At 40.8% G+C, this 25779-nt stretch overlaps 2 protein-coding genes across 2 annotated transcripts; both read left to right on the forward strand.

Moving 5' to 3' along the window:
- Nucleotides 1–1421: 1421 nt before the first annotated feature.
- On the forward strand, nucleotides 1422–4958 carry LOC310963980 (carbohydrate sulfotransferase 12-like; the record flags this gene model as incomplete). Its single annotated transcript, XM_083936937.1, has 5 exons — nucleotides 1422–1500; nucleotides 3278–3456; nucleotides 3595–3729; nucleotides 3809–4116; nucleotides 4718–4958. 5 exons carry the CDS (start codon nucleotides 1422–1424, stop codon nucleotides 4956–4958), a joined length of 942 nt encoding a protein of 313 aa, XP_083793063.1.
- Nucleotides 4959–16084: 11126 nt separating this feature from the next.
- On the forward strand, nucleotides 16085–23355 carry syt4 (synaptotagmin IV). Its single transcript, XM_083937181.1, has 5 exons — nucleotides 16085–16214; nucleotides 18166–18785; nucleotides 18892–19215; nucleotides 22495–22615; nucleotides 23011–23355. The coding sequence occupies exons 1-5, from the start codon at nucleotides 16181–16183 to the stop codon at nucleotides 23328–23330; spliced, it is 1419 nt and encodes a 472-aa protein (XP_083793307.1). The 5' UTR covers nucleotides 16085–16180; the 3' UTR covers nucleotides 23331–23355.
- Nucleotides 23356–25779: the final 2424 nt, after the last annotated feature.

Here is a 25779-nt window from a genome sequence, read left to right on the forward strand (position 1 = left end):
TTTTACAATAAAAAGAATCCTACGGCACAAAACCAACAGAGATTTAAAAAAATGACACATTAGTCTACAATACCAATTTAGGTCAATTCGGAAAATATCAGTGAGTACATGTACATGGAAGTTTATAAAAAATAATAAAAACACAAGAAAAAAAAATAAAACCATGCCCCCCCCCCACACCAGACCACACCAACCCCTGAACACAGCTTTCTCATCTACACATTAAGTTTTGTGAACGACTTGACAGACAGACAGACGTGTAAACGCCCATCAAAATACTTCCAAACTCCTCCTCCTCTCCTCAGCTTCTGCATCGTTGTCGTGGCAGGTAATAAGCAAGGAGGCGTGGCTGCACCTACATCCATACTGACAGGCTGACAAGCTCTGTGCACCTACATCCACACTTACAGGTTTACCAGCTCTGTGCACCTTCATCCACACTGACAGGTTGACCAGCTCTGTGCACCTACATTGTGTGTGAGTATAACTCTCCTTCAACCTACATTTCTTCTGTTCTCTGCTTTACAGAGATCATCAGAGAACGCTGCAGCAAGTTGAGTGATGTGATTATGTCTGATAGTTACAGTAGGTTGCTACTGCACAGAAGCATCAAAATAATGCTTGTTGTTTCCTACTTTGAAGATCATTCAAAATAATGCTTGTGACATTTATTGTAGATTTTGGAATCACACTCACTGTACTCAGTGTTGTGAAAAACTAGTACAGAATATTTTTACATCGTCCAATATGTTTTTCAGTAAAGTCTGTACAGTATGAGTATCTTTTCTGACTGGTATTTACACAGTATTTATCCAGTATTCAAACAGGAAAGTACCTAACTGATAACAACTTACCTGTAATCACACAATTCTTAAAATTCTGTATCTTTGTTGTACTTTTATTACATTTGTATTGTTTCTGGTTCAATGACAGCTCCAGCAGCCATGGCAGTGCGCAGAAAATTCCGGCTAATGGGATGCATTTTTCTCTTCATATTTTCCTTTTACATATGGGACATATGGAAAGAAAACGGTACGTGTGTGTGTGTGTGTGTGTGTGTGTGTGTGTGTGTGTGTGTGTGAGAGAGAGTGTGTGTGTGTGTGTGTGAGTGTGTGTGTGTGTGTGTGTGTGTGTGTGTGTGTGTGTGTGTGTGTGTGTGTGTGTGTGTGTGTGTGTGTGTGTGTGTGAGTGTGTGTGTGTGTGGTGTGTGTGTGTGTGTATGAGTGTGTGTGTGTGTGTGTGTGTGTGTGAGAAAGAAAAAGGTACGTGTGTGTGTGTGTGTGTGTGTAAGTGTGTGTAAGGTTCCTGTGGGGTGTAGGCCTACTACAAACCTTGATCAGTGGGTTAGCGAGGTATGTTGTGCTCAAAGCCTGGGTCAGCTGTGACACAAAGTCGGTCTGTTTTAGCGTCGCTGTATCACCATGGTAACTCATGCTGCCAACCAAACCGGGTCGGGAGGAGGTTATCAGCTGAGACTTAGAGCTAAGACTAAGACTTTGGGTTAGACTGGCTACTTAAAGCTAAGTGCAGCTTCCTAGCCCCTCCTTTGACAATGGTCTTACTTTTTTGGGGAATTCCCGTGGATCTCAGAGCAGAGGTCTTTCCTGAGACAAAGAGTTTTTTGGGAAAGATCCAATTCCTAAGCATTGCCTGAAAATATCCTTCATGAGAGGTGCAGGTTCTCATCAGAGGATATTGGCTATTTGATCGTCCTTGTTGGACCTTATGGTGGCAATGCTACACAAAGAAGACATGCACTTATTGTTGCGCGGTGTGTCACTGCGATTCATATTTGCATGAAGTTGGTTACGGTGAAACTCTGAGCAAAATTACGGTGTGCCATGCTATCAACAATGGTTGTAGCTGAACTCCAGTCATTGCTCAATATGTTTGAAATGTTTCCAAGCTTTTAGCCCACTGAAACCGTCAAGGAGGGATTTTTTATTATTTTATATTTCATAGTTTAAGTGTAAAAAACGTCGAGGTCGCGCATCAGTCTTGAAATTCTGCATTCTAGATTTAGGTAAAAGACAAGACGATGGACAGACATGATCCGAACCTCTGCTGCCTGCATTCGGGTACGACAGTCAGGCAATGACACTAACATTTGCCTGCTTCCCCGGGCAAGTAAAAATTATATTCAGGTAAGTTGATATTGTTTACTGGTGCCCAAACGGGAAAGTGGATCTTTGAGGGATTATTGTTAATATAAAGGCTATCTATTTTATCATTTTAGAGACTACGAAAAAAACTATTTTTGTCTAATTCACACAAAATCGATATATTTGCAATCGAGTAGCGCGCCGTGGCTATCAGTTCTTTCTCTCTCTTTCAGCTAATTGCAGCCTGCATCTGTGCCAGTTTCACTCTCTAAATTCAGGTTGATGCGGAAATCTGAGCTAGGGATGTAACAATGCATCACGACACAGTTAAAATTGATTAAAATGTGACATGATACAAATTGGTTGAGATGAGAAATTAATTGGATGGCGCAATCTACTTTTGACTTAATTGATATTCTCAGTCTCTCGTGTCATTACACAGCGCTGCAAAGATGGAGACAGCCACAGCAGGCCTGTTTTATCCAGCATGTTCTCATGATAACTTTGTAATAAATCCTACGTAGAGTTATGCACATAAATTTGTACGGAATAAACACGTTGACAAACAGCAGGACCAGACACAAAAAAAACAGCGTTATGTGAAAGATTTTAGCAAACAAAAGGTGACGGTTATTGTTAGGTATGAAAAACACTTTGATACGATCAGAAAAAGGTCCCTTGCTATTATCATAGTCTTGAACTGCTCATAGGAGTTCGTTATAATGATCTGCTATAATGATGATGGAGTAAAAATTACGTAATACACGCCCTTTTAATGGGACGTACATTGAAACTAAATAGGAAAATCTGGCTGGACAATGTTTGGTAAGTGAACTTTGTGGTGCCATTTGTGAGTTTGGTATCCAAAGAAAGCCCAGGTATGTTCTGCCTGCTTTGTAATACACCCCACTGCTGAGTTTCCTGTTTGTTACGAGGCTCCTGGTTTGTTTGGACTTTGGCTGCACTGCCTGTAAAAATGAATTGGAAGTAAGTATGTGGATTAGTAGATGGTGGAGCTGCCACCTCAGCCCTGACTTTCCAGTTATCTTGCTCACATTTAACAGACCATTCCTTTAGCTGTGTGGTGCTTTAAGAAATACAAATATTTGGTGTTTGGCCTGATGAGTGTATTAGGGAGTTATAATTTTCTACACATACTCATATTCTTCTAACAGCCGCAGAGAGGTTCAATCAGCTACGGGAAGGGAGAAAGCAGCTGCTAAGAGAAACGTGTGATGCTGACAAGGAGGCATTTAATGGGGGCAAGCACAGTTTCGAAGACTTGACATACCCTGAGCTGAAAAACCTCATCGTGGATGACGAGCACCGCGTCATCTACTGCTACCTCCCCAAGGTGATGTAGACATGAACACACACGACACACTTACAGTACACACTGTGAACTGTTACTGTCTTTCACAACTGTTTAGGAACATCCCTTTTTTTTACACTGCTGTTCTAGTCTGACCCATGCTCTTGGTCTTATATACAGGTGGGCTGTACCAACTGGAAAAAGGTTTTTTCTGTCCTGGGCCAGGGGAAACCATATAAGGACCCCATGTCTAAATCTATTCGGTTCAACACGGACCTCACTTACCTTAAGAGCTTCCCAAGACAAGAGATGATGGTCAGTTCATACATAAACATCAGGTGTTCTTAAAGTTACGAACCGAAAACATTGATGTAGACTTATTTGTTGACTACAGGTAAAACTGGAGCACTACACCAAGTTCCTCGTTGTCAGGAACCCATTCATCCGTCTCATCTCCGCCTTCCGAAACAAGTTACTAAAGAAAAATGAAGCCTTTTATCAAAAAGTTGGTCGGGGCATTCTTTACCGTTATGGCAACCACCCTAATCCACCGAAGACAATGGGTGAGGCGATTGCAAAGGGGGTGCTCCCCTCATTTCACAACTTTATTCAGTACCTGCTGGACCCACGGACAGAGGAGAATCAGCCCTTTGATGAACACTGGAGACAGATGCACCGCATGTGTCACCCCTGCCTCATACAGTAAGGAGATTTTTGATGAAACCAATTAAATTCATCATTAATCTGACTTTCAAGACTTTGTTCCCTGAATTGACTAAAATGAAAGATGATTTAGCTCAGCCTTGGTGTTTTTCTTTCCTTCTTGTGACTTTCCTTGTTCCTGTTTAAATGTGTACTCCAGTGAGATAATGTGTTTTCATAAAGAATAATGAGAGACATTTTAAAAAAGAAAGTTCATAATTCCTGCAGCTGAGATGGACATATCCCGACTTTTAGTCCCTAAAATCGGTCAAGCTCCAAAAAGACTGGACTTCCCATATTGCAACTAGACAACAAAAGACAGCTGTGTACGACATACTACTGTCAAACATGCATGTACTTTCATATGTAGTTTTGTTGTGCTTCAAAATTTACTTTTCCATGCTATGTTTTGGCCAAACGAGTATATACTGCTGGTAGACGGTTTCAAATATAGCAACTGGTATAATTGATAATGATAACTGGATGAATATCACTTCTTGTGATGAGTAAACTGATCTTTATGAGTAAATTTGTTCCTTTAACAGCTATAAACTGCCAATGAATTCAATATAACGATAAAATGGGTTTTTTTGCCTCTCAGGTACGATTTTGTTGGCCACCAGGAGACTCTTCAGGAGGATGCTGATCACCTGCTGAAGCTTTTGGGGCTGGAGGACGACATTAAATTTCCTTCCGCCTATGAGAACGTGACTAGCGCTGGTTCTTTGTTGGACTGGTTCCGTAAAGTGCCTCCAGAGGACAGGAGGAAACTGTACAAGCTCTACGAGAAAGACTTCAAGCTTTTTGGCTACAGAATGCCGGACAAATTTTTTGATGGTTGAAATGAATCAGTCCCACAAATGCATCACCAGATTTTCGCATTGCATTCAACGATTCCCAAGGTGGTGCTTTTTGCGACACAGGTCTTAGCTCACAGTACAGAAAATGTACTGTAATGTACTTTAGGAGCCCATTGTATATCCGGCTGTCCAGTTTCACTTTTAGGCTTTAATGACTTGAAATCATAATTTGGTACACTGCCAAATAAAAAAAACCCTTAATGAACTCTATTATGAATGAGTCTAAATTAATGAGTCCAATGAAAATCAAATATTTATAATTACTGTAGATATCAATAATGTTAATCTTCTCTGAAGTGAATTCTGAATTCCTTGAAGCTGCGGCCATTGTTACGTATAAATACATTAATGTTAGGTTAAGTCTGATGGATTCATACAATTACCCCAAATACATTAGACTTCTGTTGTAGCCTTACACGGTGATGTACTTTTGCCTCCTGCAATACACACACCTGTTATAATTTCACAGGTTAGAAGTAAAGAATTGACATTTGTATAAAAAAAATAGATACACACTTAAACTCCTCTATATCACACTGTATCACTCTTTTCTCAGTATCTTTTCAAGTGAATCATATGCAGAGATGGCAATTCTCCAATTTTTCTGTGGCCACTGTTTTTATTTCATTTCTTTTATTTTAATTTGATTTCCCTCTCCTTTCTGCTGTTGTTTACACTAAATACATCATTTTGAAACTTTATGGAGCTGCAACCAGACATTGCAAGAACCTGGAACCCCTCAATTTATTTTCTCTTATAGGGTTGTGCACTTTTTAATGTGTGTACATAAATCTATTCACTGTTTTAACACCCTCGACCTTGCTTTGGCTTATGGTGTGGAAATTAAAGACTTAATCTATTTTCTACAGGATCCCATTTTATCAGACCCTTATTTCATAACTTTTGAATTCCTATTTCAGGACTACTCATCTTTAGGCAAAACTTTCTACGCTAGACGTCCATGTGATTGTACTGTAACATATTAACCCATTGAAGATTTATTCCAGCAAAACACGTAAACGTTGTGGTTAGATAGTTTGGTGAAATATAAGTTAATAGTAGATGGTAAAAGGTTAGAAAAGTCCCACACAGCTTTCCCGCGCAGCACCGAAACATGTCAAGGGGTGTTTTTTACTGGAAGACGCACAGGGAAAGACGACTAGCCCGCAACTTGAAGTGAAGAGAGAAAGAATGGTTCGTGTTTGTATTTTTTCCCGGTTGCGAAATAAAAATGAGAGCTTACAACCCAGAAACTTTTCATAGGCTGCCATTGCGGTACAATGACCATGCTCTGATAAACCTGTGGCTTATTGTTTTGAATCTGGACATTGAGATGCTGATCGAGACACTTAGGCAGAGGGATTAACGTGTCTGCAGCAAACATTTGGAAAAGTATGACTTCATATTTCTTAGGAGAGCTTCTGACCGAAAGAAGGCGTACTTGAAGTAGAATGCTCAAGGGCAGCAAATGACTATGGATGGACTGGAGGTAAAGATATTTCACCAAACTGCCACAAACCACAACGTTTACGTGTTTTGCCGGATTAAATCCTCAATGGCCTTCTTCCCTTTGGATTGTATTTGTAATCAACTTGAATGGACTTTACTATGAGAGGAGCTGGTTCTGGTCGAGTATTTATCAGATAGAGCTCAGTTTGAACATGTTAACGACAAATCCTCCACACACATTCAAGTTAGTCAGTTCTGTCCTTGGACCGATTCTATTCACCTTATATATGCATATATTATAAGGAAGCACACAATACATTTTCATTGTTATGCTGATGATACACAATTATATTTGTCGATCAAACCAGAAGAAACCGATCAGTTAGATGAACTTCAAATGTGCGTAAAGGAAATAAAAATCTGGATGACCTGCAATCTTCTGAAGTTAAACTCAGATAAAACTGAAGTCATTGTACTTGGCCCCAAAGGCGATGATGTTGTGTTGTTCTCCAGCACCACAGTAAGGAATCTGGGTGTTATTTTTGATCAGGATATCTCCTTCGATTCTCACATAAAATTTACGATAAGGAATGCATATACACCTGCGTAATATTGCGAAAACTAGGAACATTGTGTCTCAGAAAGATGCAATAAAGTAGTCCGTGCATTTGTTACTTCTAGGCTGGACTGCTGCAACTCCTTACAAACAAATCGAAGAGAACATATGTCTTCTGTATTAGCCTCTTTGCACTGGCTACCTGTATAATAGAATTTACTAGACACTAGAATAGAATTTAAAATCCTTCTCCTTAGCTACAAAGCTCTTATTGGGCAGGCTTTGTTGTATTTTAAGGAGCTCATAGTACCGTATGAGCTACCGACTAGTTCACTGCACTCTGAGAATGCAGGGCTGCTTGTCGTTCCTAGAGTCTCCAAAAGTAGAATGGGAGGCAGAGCCTTAAGCACCAAGCTCCTCTCCTGTGGAACCAACTCCCAAGTGTTATTCGGGAGGCAGACACAGTCCCCATATTTAAAAGTAAACTTAAAACTTTCCTCTTTGATAAAGCTTACAGCTAGGACTTCCGAGCCCTTAGCAATGTTTTTAAGCTGATTTTGTTCTGCTTAATGATGCTGCTATAGGCCTAGTCTGCCAGGGGATAATACTTTTCCAGATACTCAGAGCTTCTCTCTCTGTCTGTATCATTCATGTCTCATCAATGCATGTTACCAATTCAACTTCTTCCATGGAGTCGTCCTTAAATGTGGTTCTAGCTTCTGCTCCAGTACTTATGTATATCTACAGTAGGGTGGAAGTCACACATTTAATTTAGTTTTTTGTGAACTTGTTTTTTTAAGGATCAGTAATTTTTATTTTTATCACAAGATTTCTGTAGCCTACTTCGCTACAGTTCAAGTCCCATTGCTGTGTCTATAGAAATGGAATGTTAGGGTACTTTGGGCATAAGGGGTCCTGTTGCAATTTAACCAATCAACCATCTACAAAAACATCAAGATCTTTGCAATGAAAAACAGTGACAGCAACAAACTGTTACTAAACTCATTCTCACCAACAGTCCATCATGTAGGATTTCCACAAACACATCACCATTGATCCTTATCAGAGGAGATGCTGGCTAGCATTACAGGTTTTGTTAGAAGGAGCAGAGAAGTTAATTTATCAGCATGATATTGTCTCTACAGAAGAGATATTTCTATTGGGTTTCCTATTTAGGGATTGCAAAGAAAGAACAATATTGTTCATGTATTGGATTTATTTGTGTAGCCTGGTAATACATATCGGAATATAGATTATAGTCTATTACTGTTTCTGTTATTGCAAGGAAAACTGAAAATAAAAAAGCAAAGGAAACAAAATCATAATTTACTTGCATTATCCCCCCTAATATTTGAGCTATGCATACGTAACAGAATCTAAATGTGTTTGTGTGTGTGTGTGTGTGTGTGTGTGTGTGTGTGTGTGTGTGTGTGTGTGTGTGTGTGTGTGTGTGTGTGTGTGTGTGTGTGTGTGTGTGTCAGTGTGTGTGTGTGTGTTTGAATCTTTGTTCTATTAGACCACTGGTCCAGCGACACATTATTTGTATTATATTGTAACATATATATTATATTGTAAAAAAAAAAATACTCTAAAGTGTTCTACAAACAACCGTCTGCTTTGGCACTGTTGTTAAAGCAGACCAGAAAACCCTCGGGAGAAAAGGGCAGATTCTCTGTGAGAGGAACTGGTTTTGCAGGAATTTTAAGGCCCGACATCTGAACAGTCACAAACTGGTTTAAAGTGCCCGGAGCTCTCTGTTCAGAGCATCATTGTGACAGAAGGTATTTGGTATTTTCTTCTTGGGGGATCGTTAAAGGCAGTGATTGACATGACAATGTCGGAGGAATGATTCAAGAATTCAGAGAGATGACAGGGACAAAGGGACTCGCTCAACTCTGATGCTCACATTTGGATTAGATGACACATTTCATAGGTTGAACAAACTTATGAAGTGTGACTGTCTTTTCTCCTTCTACAGCTCTAATTGCTGTTTGGACTTGAGACGATGAACATTGAACACAGTCATTTCTTTTACCTGGAAATTATCTATAACCAACAGTTGATATCAAAGTGTAGTGGTGTTTCATGGGTGTATCCAACACGGTTCCTCCAATGAACAGCCAGTTCCTGTTGAAAGAACCTTCCTACTCGGTTTCCACTACTGGGGGCTGATCCCGTTTCTTCGTACTGCACCTAGTTTTAACCTGGGGTTTATCTGCAACATCTTTTAATTGTGTGTCATCTGTGTTAAATTGATAATAATGTAAAATCATGTTTAATCATTTAAATTTGAATTTGTTGTGTGCACATAGTTATAAAACAACTTTAATTTTATTGTGACAAATGTAAAAATCTCCGTCTCAGTTTCGGTTAATGCACCCACCTTGGACGATGAACAGTTTTTTACAAGGCTATTCTCCAAAATCCCAAACGCTGATAGTCATGACATTATCAAAGGCGGAGACTTCAACCTGGTGCAGGATGTGACTCTTGACAGATCTTCTCCTACACAGGTTACACTATCCAAATCAGCACAAACAGTAAAATGATACGCATCACAGTTGGGAAAATCTGATCCCTGGTGGTTTGGAAACCCCCATGGGAAAGCTTTCTCCTATTTTTCCCATGTACAGCACATATTCTCCCGAATTGATTTCTTCTTAATTAATAACAACCTTCTCCTACCATAGTTGACGTTTTCCACAAGATACAATTCCACATTCACCGTGGAGGTTCAGCTCACACTTGTTGTTGAATAGTAAGTTTAAAGATTTTGTTGCGACTCAAATCCGCTCTTACATAGAGTTTAATGACACCCCTGAAGTCAGCAGCGGCAATCTGTGGGAAGCACTTAAAGCTACTGTTCGAGGACAAGTGATATCTTATATTTCTCAAATGAGAAGGGCTGTATGGGCCAGGCTTGTGGAAATTGCGGAGGAACTGGTAAAACTTCATGGAACTTACTCCATCTCTCCATCCCCCCCTCTATGTAAGAAACGGCTAGTACTACATTCGGAACACAGCCTCTTAATGACACGCATAGTGGAGAGACAGCTACGACAATCTAAACAAAACCTTTTTGAGTAGGGAGATAAGGCAGGGAGACTCCTGGCGCAGCAGGTCCACGCAGCTAGTGCTTCCAGACTAATCTCTAAAATTCAACTACCAGACTTTAGCCTCACTTCTGACCCAGTGATGATCAACAAGTCTTTTTCTGATTTTTACATCGCATTATAAACTTCTGAATGCAGCCCAATTACTGCAGTCACCCCCAACCCCTTAGACTTAATGTACCATCAGATTGATATAAACACCTCAAGGGACCTTGGTAGACCCCTGTTGGAGGTGCATGAAGCGATCAAGACTAGCAGAACAGGAAATCTCCTGGTCCTGATGGTTTTAAGGTTGAGTTCTTTAAGGCGTACTCGATGCTAATAGCTTGTGAGAATGTTAAACGACTCCTTTATTGAAGGCAGACTGCCAGCGACCTTGTATGAGGCATCTATTTCATTGCTACTGAAGAAGACAAGAGGAAAGACAGGGATCCTAATCCATGTGGCAGCACAAACAACAACCTTATGTGAACAAATTTTAGCCAACAAAAGCTGACGGTTATGGTTAGGCATGAAAAACACTTGGTTGGCATCAGAAAAAGGGCCGTGGATTGTTTTAGTACAGACGGGAAGTTCCTGTGTTTTAGGTTTTTCGTCCTTATAGGTACGAAAACTGCTTGGAGGTTCAAACTCAGTTTTGCATTCAAAAATTCAACATGCCATATTCAACTGCAAAATTCAAGGTTTAAAATTCAGTCTTAACATTCCAAGGAAAAGCAATTGATTCTAGATCCAAGAGCAACGGGAGTCACCTGATACCAATGCAGGAAGTCGACTAGTATTGTGACCGGATTTTAGCCATGTCCAACAACGGCTGGGGCTTTGGTGAGTGTAATAACTCTTCTATATGCCATTAACATGGTTTGTTTGTGTAAGATTCAGTAATAGACAATACCTGACATGAGTACATTAACAGATTTTATTGGACACAAACTATGCGTAAGTTAAATGAGATACTACTATTCTGTTGTACTAACTGTCTTAACATATATGTTATATTCACATTACTATAGATATTACTATAGTTACTGTCAGGCTTTGCTTGCTTGCATCTCTGGAAGTGTGTCTGTCTGTCTCTCCCTGTCCATCTGTACGTCTTTTCTCTCTTTCTCTCTCCTTTTCTTCATCCCCAACCGGTGCAGACAGATGGCCGTCCTCCACAGAGCTGGGTCTGTCCAACGTTCCTGGCTGTAATAGGGAAGGTTTTCGTTGCCACCGTACTCTACAGAGGAATTGTTGGGTCTATGTAAATCATAAATAAGTCATTGAGTGTGCTCTTTACCTACTCTGTAAAGTTTCCTGAGATAACTTTTGTTATGATTCGACACTATGAATAAAATTGAATTGAATTGTTATCCCGTACGACTTTACAGATGTGAGGCAGAGATTGTGATCTGTCACTGAATTAAAAAGAAATGACTATATTACTTGAGTAAATGTCTTACTGTACTTAAGTATCAAAAGTAATTAACCGATATTAAATTTACTTAAGTATTGAAAGTATAAAAAAAAAAGTTAAAAAACATATAATAATAATATAACTTTATTGTTGCTTGGCTTATAAAAGGCTTATGATAACTAGGGTTAATGTGATGCCCAGCAATGTGCGGTCACATTATGTGATTCAATTTAGTGTATTTGATATATTTTGTATATGTATTTCCCTGTAAGAGAGCCTTTTATATTGCTATCCCGATTTCCGCCACAAGGGAGGTTTGCCTCTCGTTGCCTTAAATGCACCTTACACAAGACACGCTGTTGAAACACTTTGCCCTGGCCGTTTCATTAATTGCCTATGGAGAAGGAGTGTGACTGCACCCAAGGTAGCAACGTTGAGATTTGCTTCTCTGCTGCTGCGCTCAAAGTTCAAATCAGTTTAACTTTGACTTAGTTGCCATTGACCTTTCAAAAGCGCAACCAATGAGATAGAAGCTTTGAGTGTGACGTTTAAGTTTCCTAGACAACCAGAGAGTGACCAACCTGACTCTCGCCAGATGACTTTTGTTGCTCCATGCTTCTGTCTTGACTCCGCCTAGCTCCACTCAACCATTTGGGATCGCTCCATAGCTGAATGATTTCAGGGTCCACAAAAAATGGTCAGGCCTATCAGGACCGCCGGGTGGGGTTTTATACATCTGATGTAGCAGGGAAGCGACTGTTGTGATTTAGACAACAATGGCGGCTCGCATCGAAGAATCAGGCGTCAACGTTGATGCTGCTATTTTATCCATGTTGTCCAATCTAGTTAATATTTCTTCTTTAAAAGAACACCAGAAAACGGTTTTGAAGGCGTTGGAGGAAACCATATTTTCAACCTTCTCCCGACTTGGTTTCGCTTTTCCCTGCGTCACTCTCGTCAGCGTCATGGGTTGGTTTAGTTGTGAGTGGTTGAAGTAGCACTTCAATAAAGGTGACGGACAATTTGGTTTATCCAATCATATGCTAGGGTTTTTTATAAAGCCCAGCCTCCTGAAATCACATTCCTATGGAGCGATCCCAGATGTATGAGTGAAGCAAGGAGGAACAAAATGCATCTGGTGAGAGTCCGGTTAGAGACATCAAGCCAGCTAGAATTATAGAGGAAAAAACGTATTGTTTGTGTGTCCAAGTTTCTCAAATCAGCTTTATTTATATAGCACCTTAAATACATATAAAATGCAGTGCTTTACATTTAAAAACAGAATAAAACAAACCACCATTGACATCCCAACCATTTCAATAAGCACACAAACACACACACACACACACACATACACATACACACACACACACACACACACACACACACACACACACACACACACACACACACACACGCTTTGGCAGCAAAAAGAAAGACACTTCAAGCGGTTTAGCTTTCTTAGCAGGAACAAGATTTGCTGCAGGAAAGCACCTCCTTCCTTTGCCCTTGGTAAAAATACCTGAGAAGGACCTGTAGAAAATAAGTGTGAGTGTTAGAATATAAACTAGCACATTTTGAGGGTTTTCTTTTCTACATCATCAACGTGTTTAGAATGTACAAGTAAAAGTAAGCAATATCAATCAATCAATCAATCAATCAATCAATAAATAAATAAATCTATCAATCTATCAATCCATCAATTATACTTTATTCATGCTGCATGTGGTCAGGTGTGACAAGTAAGGAGTGTTTGCGTGTAAGAGACATAACTTATTAAAAGGTATAATTAAATCAATATCCTTTATTTAACCAGGTAAACACTAATTGGGATTAAATCCTCCTTTCCAAGAGTGACCTGGCCAAGGAGGCAGCAAAGAAGCAGAATGGTTTCACAACACACAAATAAAATATGTGACACACTACCAAAAAAATGGGATTACACAGTGCAGTGACAAGATCCAATTGAGATATGAGATGTGTTAATTTCAATTCTTTCTGGACATCGTTCCAGGCAGATGGGGCAGAAGATTTATAAGCCTTTAAGCCCAGTTCAGTCCTGACTCCCGGGCCCTACATCTGTATGATGTCCAGACAGCTGTATACGACATACTACTGTCAAACATGCATGTCATTTCATATGTAGTTTTGTTGTGCTTCAAAATTTACTTTTCCATGCTACGTTTTGGCCAAACCAGTATATATTGCTGGTAGACGGTTTCAAATATAGCGACTGCTGGTATAATTGATAATGATAACTGGATGAATATCACTTCTTGTGATGAGTAAACTGATCTTTATGAGTAAATTTGTTCCTTTAAAATCTATAAACTTCCAATGAATTCAATACAATGCTAAAATGGGTTTTTCTGCCTGTCAGGTATGATTTTGTTGGCCATCAGGAGACTCTTCAGGAGGATGCTGATCACCTGCTGAAGCTTTTGGGGCTGGAGGACGACATTAAATTCCCTTCCTCCTATGAGGACGTGACTAGCGCTGGTTCTTTGTTGGACTGGTGGACAGGAGGAAACTGTACAAGCTCTACGAGAAAGACTTCAAGCTTTCGGCTACAGAAAGCCGGACCAATTGCTTGATGGTTGAAATGAATCAGTCCCACAAATGCATCACCAAATTTCCACATTTCATTCAACGATTCCCAAGGTGGTGCTTTTTGCGACACAGGTCTTTCATGAGCTCACAGTACAGAAAATGTACTGTAATGTACTTTAGGAGCCCATTGAGCTTTCCAGTCCAACTTGTCTTTGTCTTGTCCCGCATTATTTGTCTCTGTCGCAGTCTCACTTTGGTTTATGCTTTAATAACTTGAAATCATTGCCAAATAAAAAAAAATGGCTGGATGATCTCTATTATGAATAAGTCTAAATAAATGAGTCTAATGAAAATCAAATAACTATAATTAATGTAGATATCAATAACATTAAACCTCTGTCAATTTCGCCTGAATTCCTTGAAGTTGCGGCCATTCTTACATATACCGTAACGTCTTACAGGAGGTCTGTTTTTTGTATTAAATCTGGAAATGCAAATAATGACATTGGAAAAGATTCAAGAGAGTAATTTCATTTGTGGCCTGACATATCTTTGTCCATATAGGAGCTGCCACGTAGTTTAAAGCAGAAAGCCTAGTCATTTACAGTACGCATCACCCTGTGATACCTGACATTAAGACCAACTCTCTGATGGACAAGCTAATGGGGACTCAATCAACTTTGTTTTCCACCATGTTTTGTAACATTTAAAAATCCTAAGAAAACATACACCTTTCCTATGTATTGATTCACTATATGAATTTATGGCAAGAGATTTACTATTTTCTTCCCACAGGCTCTTTCAATATGGGTTTCAGATCTTAATTGGTTCCAACTCTCAGTGTCTATGATGAATTCTTTAATTTCCTCAAGCTTGATCTTTTTTTTGAAAATGCATTCTTTACTATTAACACCAGGGGTCAGTATTAGATTATATTAAACGTTAAACCTGTCGACTTGTGCATGCTGTCTTTTTCCAGCTATTCACTTGTGTTTCCCCCCTTGTCAGGCACAGTGCCATTGAGTGTGACCAGTATGTTACCTGCAAAATAAAACGTTAACTGATTATAGTTACACACGTTTAATTCATACTATTACAAGTGACAATGGATCACTCAGTCCAGATTAATTTGGGAAGGTATGGAGTGACAAAATATGTGTTCAAGGACTGCAGTGAATTACGAAGACTTTGCACACTACCTATCAATAATCATACTGTATTAAAGCTTTATCACAAACAGGGAAATCTGATTTTTCTGTATTCTAAATTGTGAAGTGAAACATAGGCTTGAGTATGTTAACAATACACAATAGGGCAGTTTTGCATGATGTCAGTAGGAATACCTGCCTTACAGTACAGTTTGCACACAGCATTGGCCGATGAATTATTGTTGTTTGTGGCCTATTATACAGTTTAGACTATTAAATGAGGTGCCAATAGTCAACCCTTTACAATCGAAAACCTCTTACCCTTACTGTAATCCCTATCCATCTATATAAGAGGAAAGCATCACTGCATACGAACCTATCAGCCAAATTACCACTTACTTGAATGAATGATAGGGAAGTACTCACACACACACACACACACACACACACACACACACAGAAGGAGTGAGATACAGACCATACCGTTCATTCCCTAACAATCAATCAGGGAAATTGGCAGCCCTGTTGTGCTGCTACTCCGGGGTCCTGATTTCACAACCATCCTCCGTCACTACTGCGTCAGCACTGATGAGCTCAGCTTTACCGGTAGGGAGGTGGGGGGAGAGAGAGAGAGAGAGAGAGAGAGAGAGAGAGAGAGAGAGAGAGAGAGAGAGAGAGAGAGAGAGAGAGAGAGAGAGAGAGAGGGAGAGAAGAAACTGGGTGTTGCCGCCTCTGAGACACACTCACGCATCACAGAGTAACAGCAGCAGGGTGAGGGCAGAGCATCCCTTCGTCCTTCTCTCTGGGAAAACAAGACTGCTTTTTCAATTATTGAAGCCGTGCGAAGCCCTTTTACATTATTCAACAGAATCAAAGCCGAGATATTGCGGAGATATACGGCGCCCCGTCGTCAGGAGAGCGAGTCCACCGCAGAGAAGAGAGCTCGGCGTGAAAGCAGGTGGTCCGTTTCAGCACCTCGGACAGCGAACATGGCTCCAATGGTGGAGGCGGGAGCTCAGCTCGGTGAGTCTGACCGCTCTCACTCAGTCACTTCCGATGATACAGGTGCGAGCGAGTGAGGCTGTCGGTTCTAGCCTCGGGTCTGTCAGTCCTCGTAAAGTTTCCAGTTATTCACGTGACTCGTCTCAAAAGTATTAGCTAGCCTCGTTCGTCGCTAATACATAGGCTACAAATGAGAATAAGCTAACGTTTCATTTTTACGCATGCTCTATTTTGGTTACTTTTAAAAGACAGAACAAAACAAAAAACAACCACGACAGTACAGGTATTTGCTGAGGATGTATTATTCTATGGAAAAACCTCCAGCCTCCATTTTGCTTCTAGCTTAACGGCGACTGCTTATTGTCCGGAGAACTAACAGATAGAGTGGAGGTGGCATGTGTTATATTAACGATATTAATATTAGCAAAATGCATGTATTGTTATTATTTGCGTAGGTTTCACTATAGCAAAGGTGAATCCTGGGAAGCACCTTTGGGTTCAGCAGCCCCCTCACTGCCCTCCCGTTGCCACATCCGACTGTCTGTTGTTGCCTTGAAAACAACTCCACCCAGGACGATGATATGAAATATTAATGAAAGATAATGGAGAAAGCAGTATGTACAAGTGGAAATTAGCTTATTGTGCCTGAGTTTTGAGGCGTAACCACTTCAGATTAGTAACACAGACTCTATGAATACAACTATTACAGAAAAACAGTCTACAGGCCTACACTTGAAATACATATGTAGGCATACTGGAAAATATCATAGGTGATGTGGCAACAAAAATGTAAAACCTGCGAGGGCATGTGTGACAGTTATAGGAAAATAAGTAGGAACATACATATTGGCTCGACATGTTGTTTGATGGGTGTTAACACGACAGTTTCAGCATCAAAATCACCCAGGCAACAAGGCTGTTATATGAGAGGAGTTTTCAAATATGATCGCAAAAAATCTGAGGACCTAGTGAACTACAGTACAGATTCTATCAGATGAAAAAGATTCACAAGACAAGTAGGCCTGCATGAGTGATTACCCCCCACCCCTCTCCCTCCCTCTTTGTATGGGTGTCAACCTGGGTGCTTTTCCACTGGGCCGCCCCCTTAACTGCAGGAAATGGTGTGCGTTTCCTCTTTTGAAGAAGACTTATTAACTCTGACTGCATGAGAAAGCAGCATGATTGCTGTTGAGTCACCGCAAAACAAAGAACAGAAGCATTGAGTGGCAAAACATCCCAGTATTATGTCTCCATAGTAACGTTTCAGTGATAATAATGGGGACAAAAGTACCATTGAAAGGAATTAGGTCCCTAAAGTGCCAGCACCTCACCAAATCTGGTTTGCTTTGATATTTAAGCAGGTGTTATTTCTCCGTATTGACCAGAATGACCCTGGCGTTTCCTGTCTAAAGTCTGATCATCAGTCAAAATCTTTGCTAACCTGTTTATATTATAGGTGAGCATGTGAGACTTGTCATCATGACTGCCACGAAACCAGATAAGAGAAAACATGACATTGGAGTATTTTTCTCCATTTGTGCTGTTATCGACGTCTTGTCACTTTTCTATGCTCTGCTTCTGAGCTCGGCCTTTTTTTTCTATAAACCTGCCATCAAGTAATCAGCCAGTCTCATGATGACATTATGTGGTTTTCACTGCAGTTCATTAATTACATCAACAGTTTCCTGTTGATTTACTGTAGCCATGTTTGGAATATGATGGTACTTCATCAGGGCTGAACAGATTGCGTTGTTTTCATCTCCATCTGAGTCAAGACTGCAGCCTGCGTCAGTCATACACACAAAATGGATTCAATTGCCTCAGTGCAACAATAAAATCTCAACATTTTTTGAATATGTCATTGTTTTACCGTTGCTTGCTCCACAGTGTTTTTTGGGGTGTGTGGTCAGACATTTTAAATGAAAGTTATTTTCTCCCTCCCTCCTTCTGCTCTCTCTGTCTTCCTCTATAGTGGCAGTACCGGTAGGTGTTGCTGTGGTGAGTGTCTTCGGTCTTGTTTTCACTGTGTCAGCCTTTGCATGGATCTGTTGCCAGCGTAAAAACACAAAATCCCAGAAGACACCTCCCTACAAGTTTGTGCACATGCTCAAAGGAGTCGACATTTACCCGGAGAGCCTTAGTGGCAAGAAGAAGTTTGCTGCAGCTGCCACCATGCCGACTAATGACACTAATAAAACTGACGTGAACGGAAATTGCCAGACTGCTTCGCTAATGAGTCCGACTGGCCCCAGAAAATTGGCTTCAAGTCCAAACGGTTCTAGACCAGCTCTGCATCTGGATCTAGAGAAACGGGATCTGAATGGCAACTTCACCACCAAACCATTTCATCACCACAACCAGAAGGTGCGCAGCTCCCCAGACCTAGAGCTGCCCTCTCCCCATGCAGGGTTCACCCAACCTGGGGTGATGGACCGCCGTGACCTCCCTTCCCCATCCAGCACTCTCTCCAGCCAGGCGCCCACCCCGGCTGTGGACAAGCCCCAGAGAGAGGAGAGGGAGAGTGGCCTAGGGACCCTCCACTTCTCCCTGGAATACCAGCCAGAGAAGAAAGCATTCATTGTCCATATCAAGGTACTCTATGTGTTTATGTGTATCTTTACAATCATATTTCTGATGGAAATGTGATTAAACATGGTTTCACACAGTCTTGACTGATTGATCTGACTTTTTGATCCAGGAAGCCCATGGCCTGACCCCAACTGATGAACAGTCAATGACCTCAGACCCTTACATCAAGCTGACCCTGCTGCCGGAGAAAAAGCACCGGGTGAAGACCAGAGTCCTGAGGAAGACTCTGGACCCCGCCTTTGACGAGACCTTCAGCTTCTACGGTATCCCGTTGGCCCGCGTGTCGGAGTTGGCCCTTCACTTCATGGTGCTGAGCTTTGATAGGTTCTCCCGTGATGAGGTCATCGGAGAGACCCTTGTACCCCTGTCTGGGATCGACTTATCAGAGGGCCGTGTCCTGATGAACCGAGAGATCATCAAGAAGAATGTCAAGGTAAGATCTCGAACAATTTGGATGTTTGAATTCACAATTTTTATCTGTTTTTTTTCTACTTTGTTACCAGTAATCAGTTTTCTTTGGGTGCAAGATTTATGATGCATACAGTATCGTGCAACCCATTGATTTTAAGGCTTTTTGATACAGTCAAACTAAAAAGGAAATCACTTAAAATGCAAAACTTCTCCTATAATGACTCATCGGTTTTTCTCATCATCAAAAGTGTTAGAGTATATTGCACTGTTACATTACACAAATCAGCACAAATATTCATCCTGAAATCAGTTTACTTATTAAAATATAATGATATATAAATCATGGAGCTTTCTCTAACTCACCTAAAAGCAAATGCGTCTTATTGTTTTTCTTCAAACCCTCGGTGAAGCATATCATATTTCGAGTGCTAATTTAGCTCCAATGACATAATCTGCATCTTGAATAAAACATTTCATTTGGATCTAAATAATACATTTGCAAATGAATTGAAGCAATTTGCTTTCATTGTATCTATCTCTGGTTAAGTTAGAAAAGTGTGACTGTTGAATAAAGACAGATAGGAAGTGTAGCCCTCTGTGGAGAGAAGGAGATCTGCTGCACCTCGATGGATTTGAAATTGGATACTGAGGTCTGGTGTTTTTCTCAAATTGACTGCTGTGGGTTTGGATATGTGAAAGCCATTGGTGTGTCTTTTCTTATTCATCTAATCAGTATTTGTTTTAGTTTTTCTCCCTTCTTTTACTAAATGAACTAAAATTACTAAAGAGCTGAACATCTTGAAATGTATTTAACAGATGGAATAGATTTTGACGTGTTTCCTCTCAAAATACCTGCTACTTAGCAAACAAGACTGTCAAATTATTTGAATCATAGTTTGTTTGTGTTTCATTCAGTAAAGAACTTTATATCCAAGAAGCATGGCATGATTAAAACTATAATGCAGGGATGGCCAATCCGAAATAGAATCAATTATATTCCCAGTAGTGTATTGAATAGATGGATTGATATCAACACCACATCATTATGGATCAATGCGCTGGTGGTCAGTACACGTCTGCTTCTGGCTGGCTGTTCCTGGAAACTGTGAGGACCACAAATGTACTTAAGCTCATTTCCAGTATGACATTTCTTTCCAGCACTGTTGTATCAGAGCCAGTTGTTGAGATGTGGGCTGTGATAACTGTGACAGAAAAGATCCAGGAGTATATTTCCTGAAAATGCATTTGACTTTTATTATGGCAGCATGGGTGACTGTATTACATCCAGTGTAGTGGTGAATTTAAATAATTGATTGTAACATGATATCTCTATCGTTATCATAGGTCTGTGGTCTGGTAGATGGTTTGGCGGTACATGAGCATTTTTCCATTTGCAGGTGGAATGTGAGATGATATCAATGTAATTATAGTTTGTGGGCTAATGATATGCTTTAAAGGAACAACTGCCCATGCGTGTTTGTACCTTCTCAGGAGGAATGTGAGCTATCCGTAATATCTTTAAAGATCTCTGATACGATATAGTACTCCAGAGAAGTGCTGGGAAATGTGGCTCAGATTGTGAGAAATATATCGGGTTCATTCCCCCTCAGCGGAGCTCAGTCGGAAGTTCTTTTTTATATCATCAAGAGGATATAAACTCTGTTCTGCTGGCTCTCTCCACCCTAAGACTTACCATATTATTTCAATTCTATTTCTCTTTTGGGTCCCAGGAGAGACAAATCTTATAAACCCCTATTGTAGGGAGGGGTCTGCTGTGTCTGAGCGCTTTTTAGTGCGTTCAATGGAAAATGTGTTGTGGAATCCATGATATTGCTTTGCAGTGGAATTCTGTTTCTGGATTCTCTTGTGTTATTTCAGGCGAAAAGAAAAATGAAAAAAAATGTTCAGCTTCTTTAACTGCAGTTATATACAGTGCATCAGCTGTCCTTAAGTGTTATCTTTATATAAAGAATATTTTGGCACGAGTACTTGTGCATTAGAAAGATATCCACTTTATCTGCAAATAAAAGAGCAAACCACCATTTTGGATTCATTACAAGCCGGGCAAAATAAAGAAAAGAGTTAAACCAAATAGTTCTCTAATGTTACATCCTGTATTTATTATATCCATGTGGTCATGTGTATGATGTGCAATGAGACTTGTCTTAAAAAACAAATATTTGGCTGAATTCTCTCAATGTGAGCTGTCTATTGTTCTCTCCGATTAGAAGCAGCCCTTTGCTTAAAGGGTGGTGGCTCTCTTTGTCTGCATGGCATAGATTTTATCTTCCTGCTGTGTGTGGGTATGTGTGTGTATGTGGGTATGTGTGTGTGTGTGTGTGTGTGTGTGTGTGTGTGTGTGTGTGTGTGTGTGTGTGTGTGTGTGTGTGTGTGTGTGTGTGTGTGTGTGTGTGTGTGTGAGCACACAGCAGTTCTGGGAATCAATACAGCACGTCGCAAGCAGCATAGCCATCGCCCTGTTTTCAACCCGGACACAAAAAAGCATTAGAAGAGTGTGGTATTTTTTCGGTCACTTGATCTTTCATCTACAAATAATCTACAATGTCCACACACATCTGCAGCACACTCACATCTGTATTTTCAGAGACCTTAACACCAGGTCAGGGGTAGACGTTGTCTTTGTCTGTGTGCTACTTCCCATTGCCATGGCAACCGTGGGCTGAGGCATGACATCCTGTTAGGTGTGATCGCAGCATCCGAGGCGTCAACTCTCTTGGGAGTGGATACAGACGTGGATGTGTTTGTGTGTCGCCAATATAGTGCAGAAAAGGGAGCTTCTCAATTACACGTTTGTGCCTGTTATGATAAGAGAACACCCCTTCAGCAGGTGATGATTATTTAGTTGACAGCCATTTAATTGTCAGCGCTGACACCATTTGCAGTACAAGCAGCTGCAGGTTTCTCCACAACATTGTTATTGGTAGCTAATTATTTGCTAAGTTTTTTTATAATACATAGATTTGTCATTAATCCCTATAGTTCTTTCAAGTGCATGTATTATTTTGTTCTTTTTAACAAAAGAAAAATCATTAATTGAGAAAGAAATACAGTGTGTACTAGGACAGACGCCTTCTTTTCAATGAAAATGTGGCAAGTGGAACAATCATTTCAAAAGTAGAACATGTTTTTGCTTTTTTATCTGCTCCCTCAATTATATTTTTAGGTGCGACTTCATGTCTGAAAGTCTCTACTTTATCCGTCTCCTTTCACACCTGCCATGTCTTTTTCATCACCCTCCATTGCCATCACCACCATTAACCCCTCCCCTGTCTCTCCCCAGAAGTCCTCAGGTCGAGGTGAGCTACTGCTTTCCCTGTGTTACCAGTCCACCACCAACACTCTGACTGTGGTCGTCCTCAAAGCTCGCCACCTGCCCAAGACTGAAAACAATGGACCTACAGGTACATACACATTTATCAGAGCCTTTGAAAATGCAATCCATTCCTGCCAAATGGGCCGGATTACTTTGGATGCTGTGATAGCTGCTATAATGACAAGGCTAGCGCACTCAAGTAATCAGATCAGGATGTGATCGAGAGCACTTTAGTGACAAGCACACACACACACACACACACACACACACACACACACAAACACACATACACACACAAAGTGTTTACACAGCCAGCCTCTTTTGTCCTCATCACTAACATCCATCATTTCCTCTCTATCGATTGCTGTATTGATCTGGTTTAGGTATAATATGCCACTCTGCAACTGCTTTTTGGATATTCACTATGGTTCCTTTGCTTTTGTCCTTACTTCCTTCATCTGCTCTTGTCATGATCTTCTCTAGATCCGTACGTCAAGGTGAACATGTACCAAGGAAAGAAGCGAGTGTGCAAGAAGAAGACCCACGTGAAGAAGTGCTCCCCAAACCCGGTCTTCAACGAGCTCTTTGTCTTTGATCTGCCCTCCGACGAGGGCCTGAGGGACACCAGCGTGGAGCTGCTGCTGATGGACTCAGACACAGGCCACTCACGCTGCCCCAACACTGTCCTCGGGCGCCTGGTGCTGGGCACGTCTGTGGCAGGCACACCCGGCGAGCACTGGAGGGAAATCTGTGACCACCCGCGTCGCCAGATTGCCAAGTGGCACGCCTTGTCAGAGGATTAGAATGTGGGGATGTTGGTGGATTCTGTCGTCCATGTCCAATCTGTTCTAACCATGAGAAGGATGGAATGAGGATGGGCGGTATCTAACGTCCTGCTCACCAGTACCCATTGGACTTTCAGTGAGGGTGGGTGGGAAACAAGGGGGAGGGGAATTTAATGTTGTGGGGAGGGTAATTTGAAGTGATGTCATCATTCAATCAATCATTTAATCACTTATCTTTGAAGTTATTGGGGTTCAGCAGGGGAGGGCAGGGCATGACAAAGGGAACCCCACGGCTTTAAGGATCCCAAAGACTGTCACTGAAAAATCACCTGGTAACATGCATCCATGGCAACAACCAATTGTCACTGTTACTGTGTGCAGTGCAGAATGTCTTAAACGTCGCTATTGCTCTTCTTCTTTTCTTCCTCTACTCCTTCTTCTCTCTCTTCGGCTCTTCCTCCTATAAATAGTAACCTAGTCCATTGTATGAAAACCAGAATGAACCACATCTGACAATTCTGTAAAAAATGTGGATTATTAAAGTTTATTTTATAACGACAACGTTTTCTTCATAAAGATGTAGATTGTTTTTATTTATGTTCTTGTTTTGTACTCTTATGGTTGATTTGTTGAACGTGTTTTGTAAGTATAAGTGGTATTTCATATATGATTACTTAAGAACAAGAAAGCCTAAATTAGGTGGTTTGAGAAAAGAGTGGAACAGACTAAGTGCACTGGGGACAGTTAACTGGGGATGCATGTCTGTGTGTGTGTGTGTGTGTGTGTGTGTGTGTGTGTGTGTGTGTGTATGTGTGTGTGAGTGTGTGTGTGTGTGTGTGTGTGTGTGTGTGTGTGTGCTTTTGTGTGTGAGTTAGCTCTGAAGAGATGTGAGCCACATAACGTTTACTGTAGGTATTTTGTCCCCCTTACTGTGAGCACAAAGACAGCTGAAATGTAAATGTATGTACCTTACTATAAAATATGGCAAGTTCTGAGAAAGAAAACGAGTTTGAAGTATTTATTTCATGAAGTTAGTGTGTGTGTGTGTGTGTGCGTGTGCGTGTGCGTGTGCGTGTGCGTGTGTGTGTGTGTGTGTGTGTGTGTGTGTGTGTGTGTGAATAACAGTATTACCACCAGAAGCATTTTAGCTAATTTATGGTTAATGTAATAAGAAAGAAAAATATATATTGTCACTTCAAACAGCTCCATTTCACAGAATTGATAGTTCTGTACACGGTAAAGGCCTCTTGTAATATCATAATACTACAGTACATACTCAGTGCGCATGGATGTGTGTGCGTCCTCACCTCCAGCTCCCTGGAGATGACATCATCGGGCCTCTTTCCAAGTCTGATGATGTAGTAACTGCTGCGTGGCTGAGTGCTCCGGGATGAAGTCATCGTGTCTGAATTTAATATCAGCTAAGTGGTTCGGTGAGGGAGGGCAGCTGGCTCAGCATGCTGATTTAACCCCAAACAACCCTTCTTTGTTCCATACAAATATGGATTAAAACTACGAAATGTATCTTTAAAACCTCTCTCTGTATTCTGCCCCTGCCCCCTCTGCTGCACTCTCTAGTTACATCATGTGTTTGTTGGTGAAGCCTCTGGAGAAGCGGGTTGTCGCTCTGCCCTGCCTCAGTGGTTCTGACCTGGGTGCTCCCTCTTTTAGACTGCTTCCTATTTTAACCTTCCGCTGTCATCTGTGAAGCACTAAAATAGACCAGCGCAATGTGTAACTTTGCTACCGTCCTGCTATTCCTCACATCCTCTATCTAAAAATCACGAGTAATCATTTTTTACAGTACTGGTCCATTTTAAGAGCTCTATTGGGGAAATTTGGTTCCTTAACTTGTCTTTTTTTCTGACTAGGGGGAAGAAAATAACCAAATAACCAAGCCTCACACTTTATTTGTGTCTTGATGTTTTACCATCCTTTCTATTTTTACTGGTTTACCAGTTATTGGCCCTGCTGTTGCAGCTGTTGTAAATTCCTCTTTGTCTACAGGATGTGTCCCTTTTTGATTTTAAGCACGCTACCGTCCAGCCCATTTGAATGAAAGCATACAGAGATATAGCAGGTCACTGCCGACCAACTTACAGCTGTGTTGAAGAGACACGACATCTAAGATAAGTTTCAGTCTGGGTTTCAGAAACAGCACTCCACTGAAACAGCTCTTCTGAGGGTTTAAAAATGTTTTAATGCCCTCTGATGCTGGTGATTGTTCTGTGTTGGTACTTCTTGACCTCAGCGCTGCATTCAACACCATTGATCCTAAAATTCTGATCATTCAGGCATAGCATTAGAATGATTTTCATCCATCAGATCTTGGAAACAGTAGGAGATGGAGAAGAGCTAGAGCCCCAGAGTGAATGCTTGACTTAATTGCCATTACCTTATCAACAAAGAAGGTAAGTAACTTAGAAAAAAAACACAAAAAAACACAAAAACAAACATGGTAATGTAA

The sequence above is a fragment of the Echiichthys vipera genome (assembly GCF_963691815.1).
Source record: "Echiichthys vipera genome assembly, chromosome: 22".
Taxonomy (NCBI): Eukaryota; Metazoa; Chordata; class Actinopteri; order Perciformes; family Trachinidae; genus Echiichthys; species Echiichthys vipera.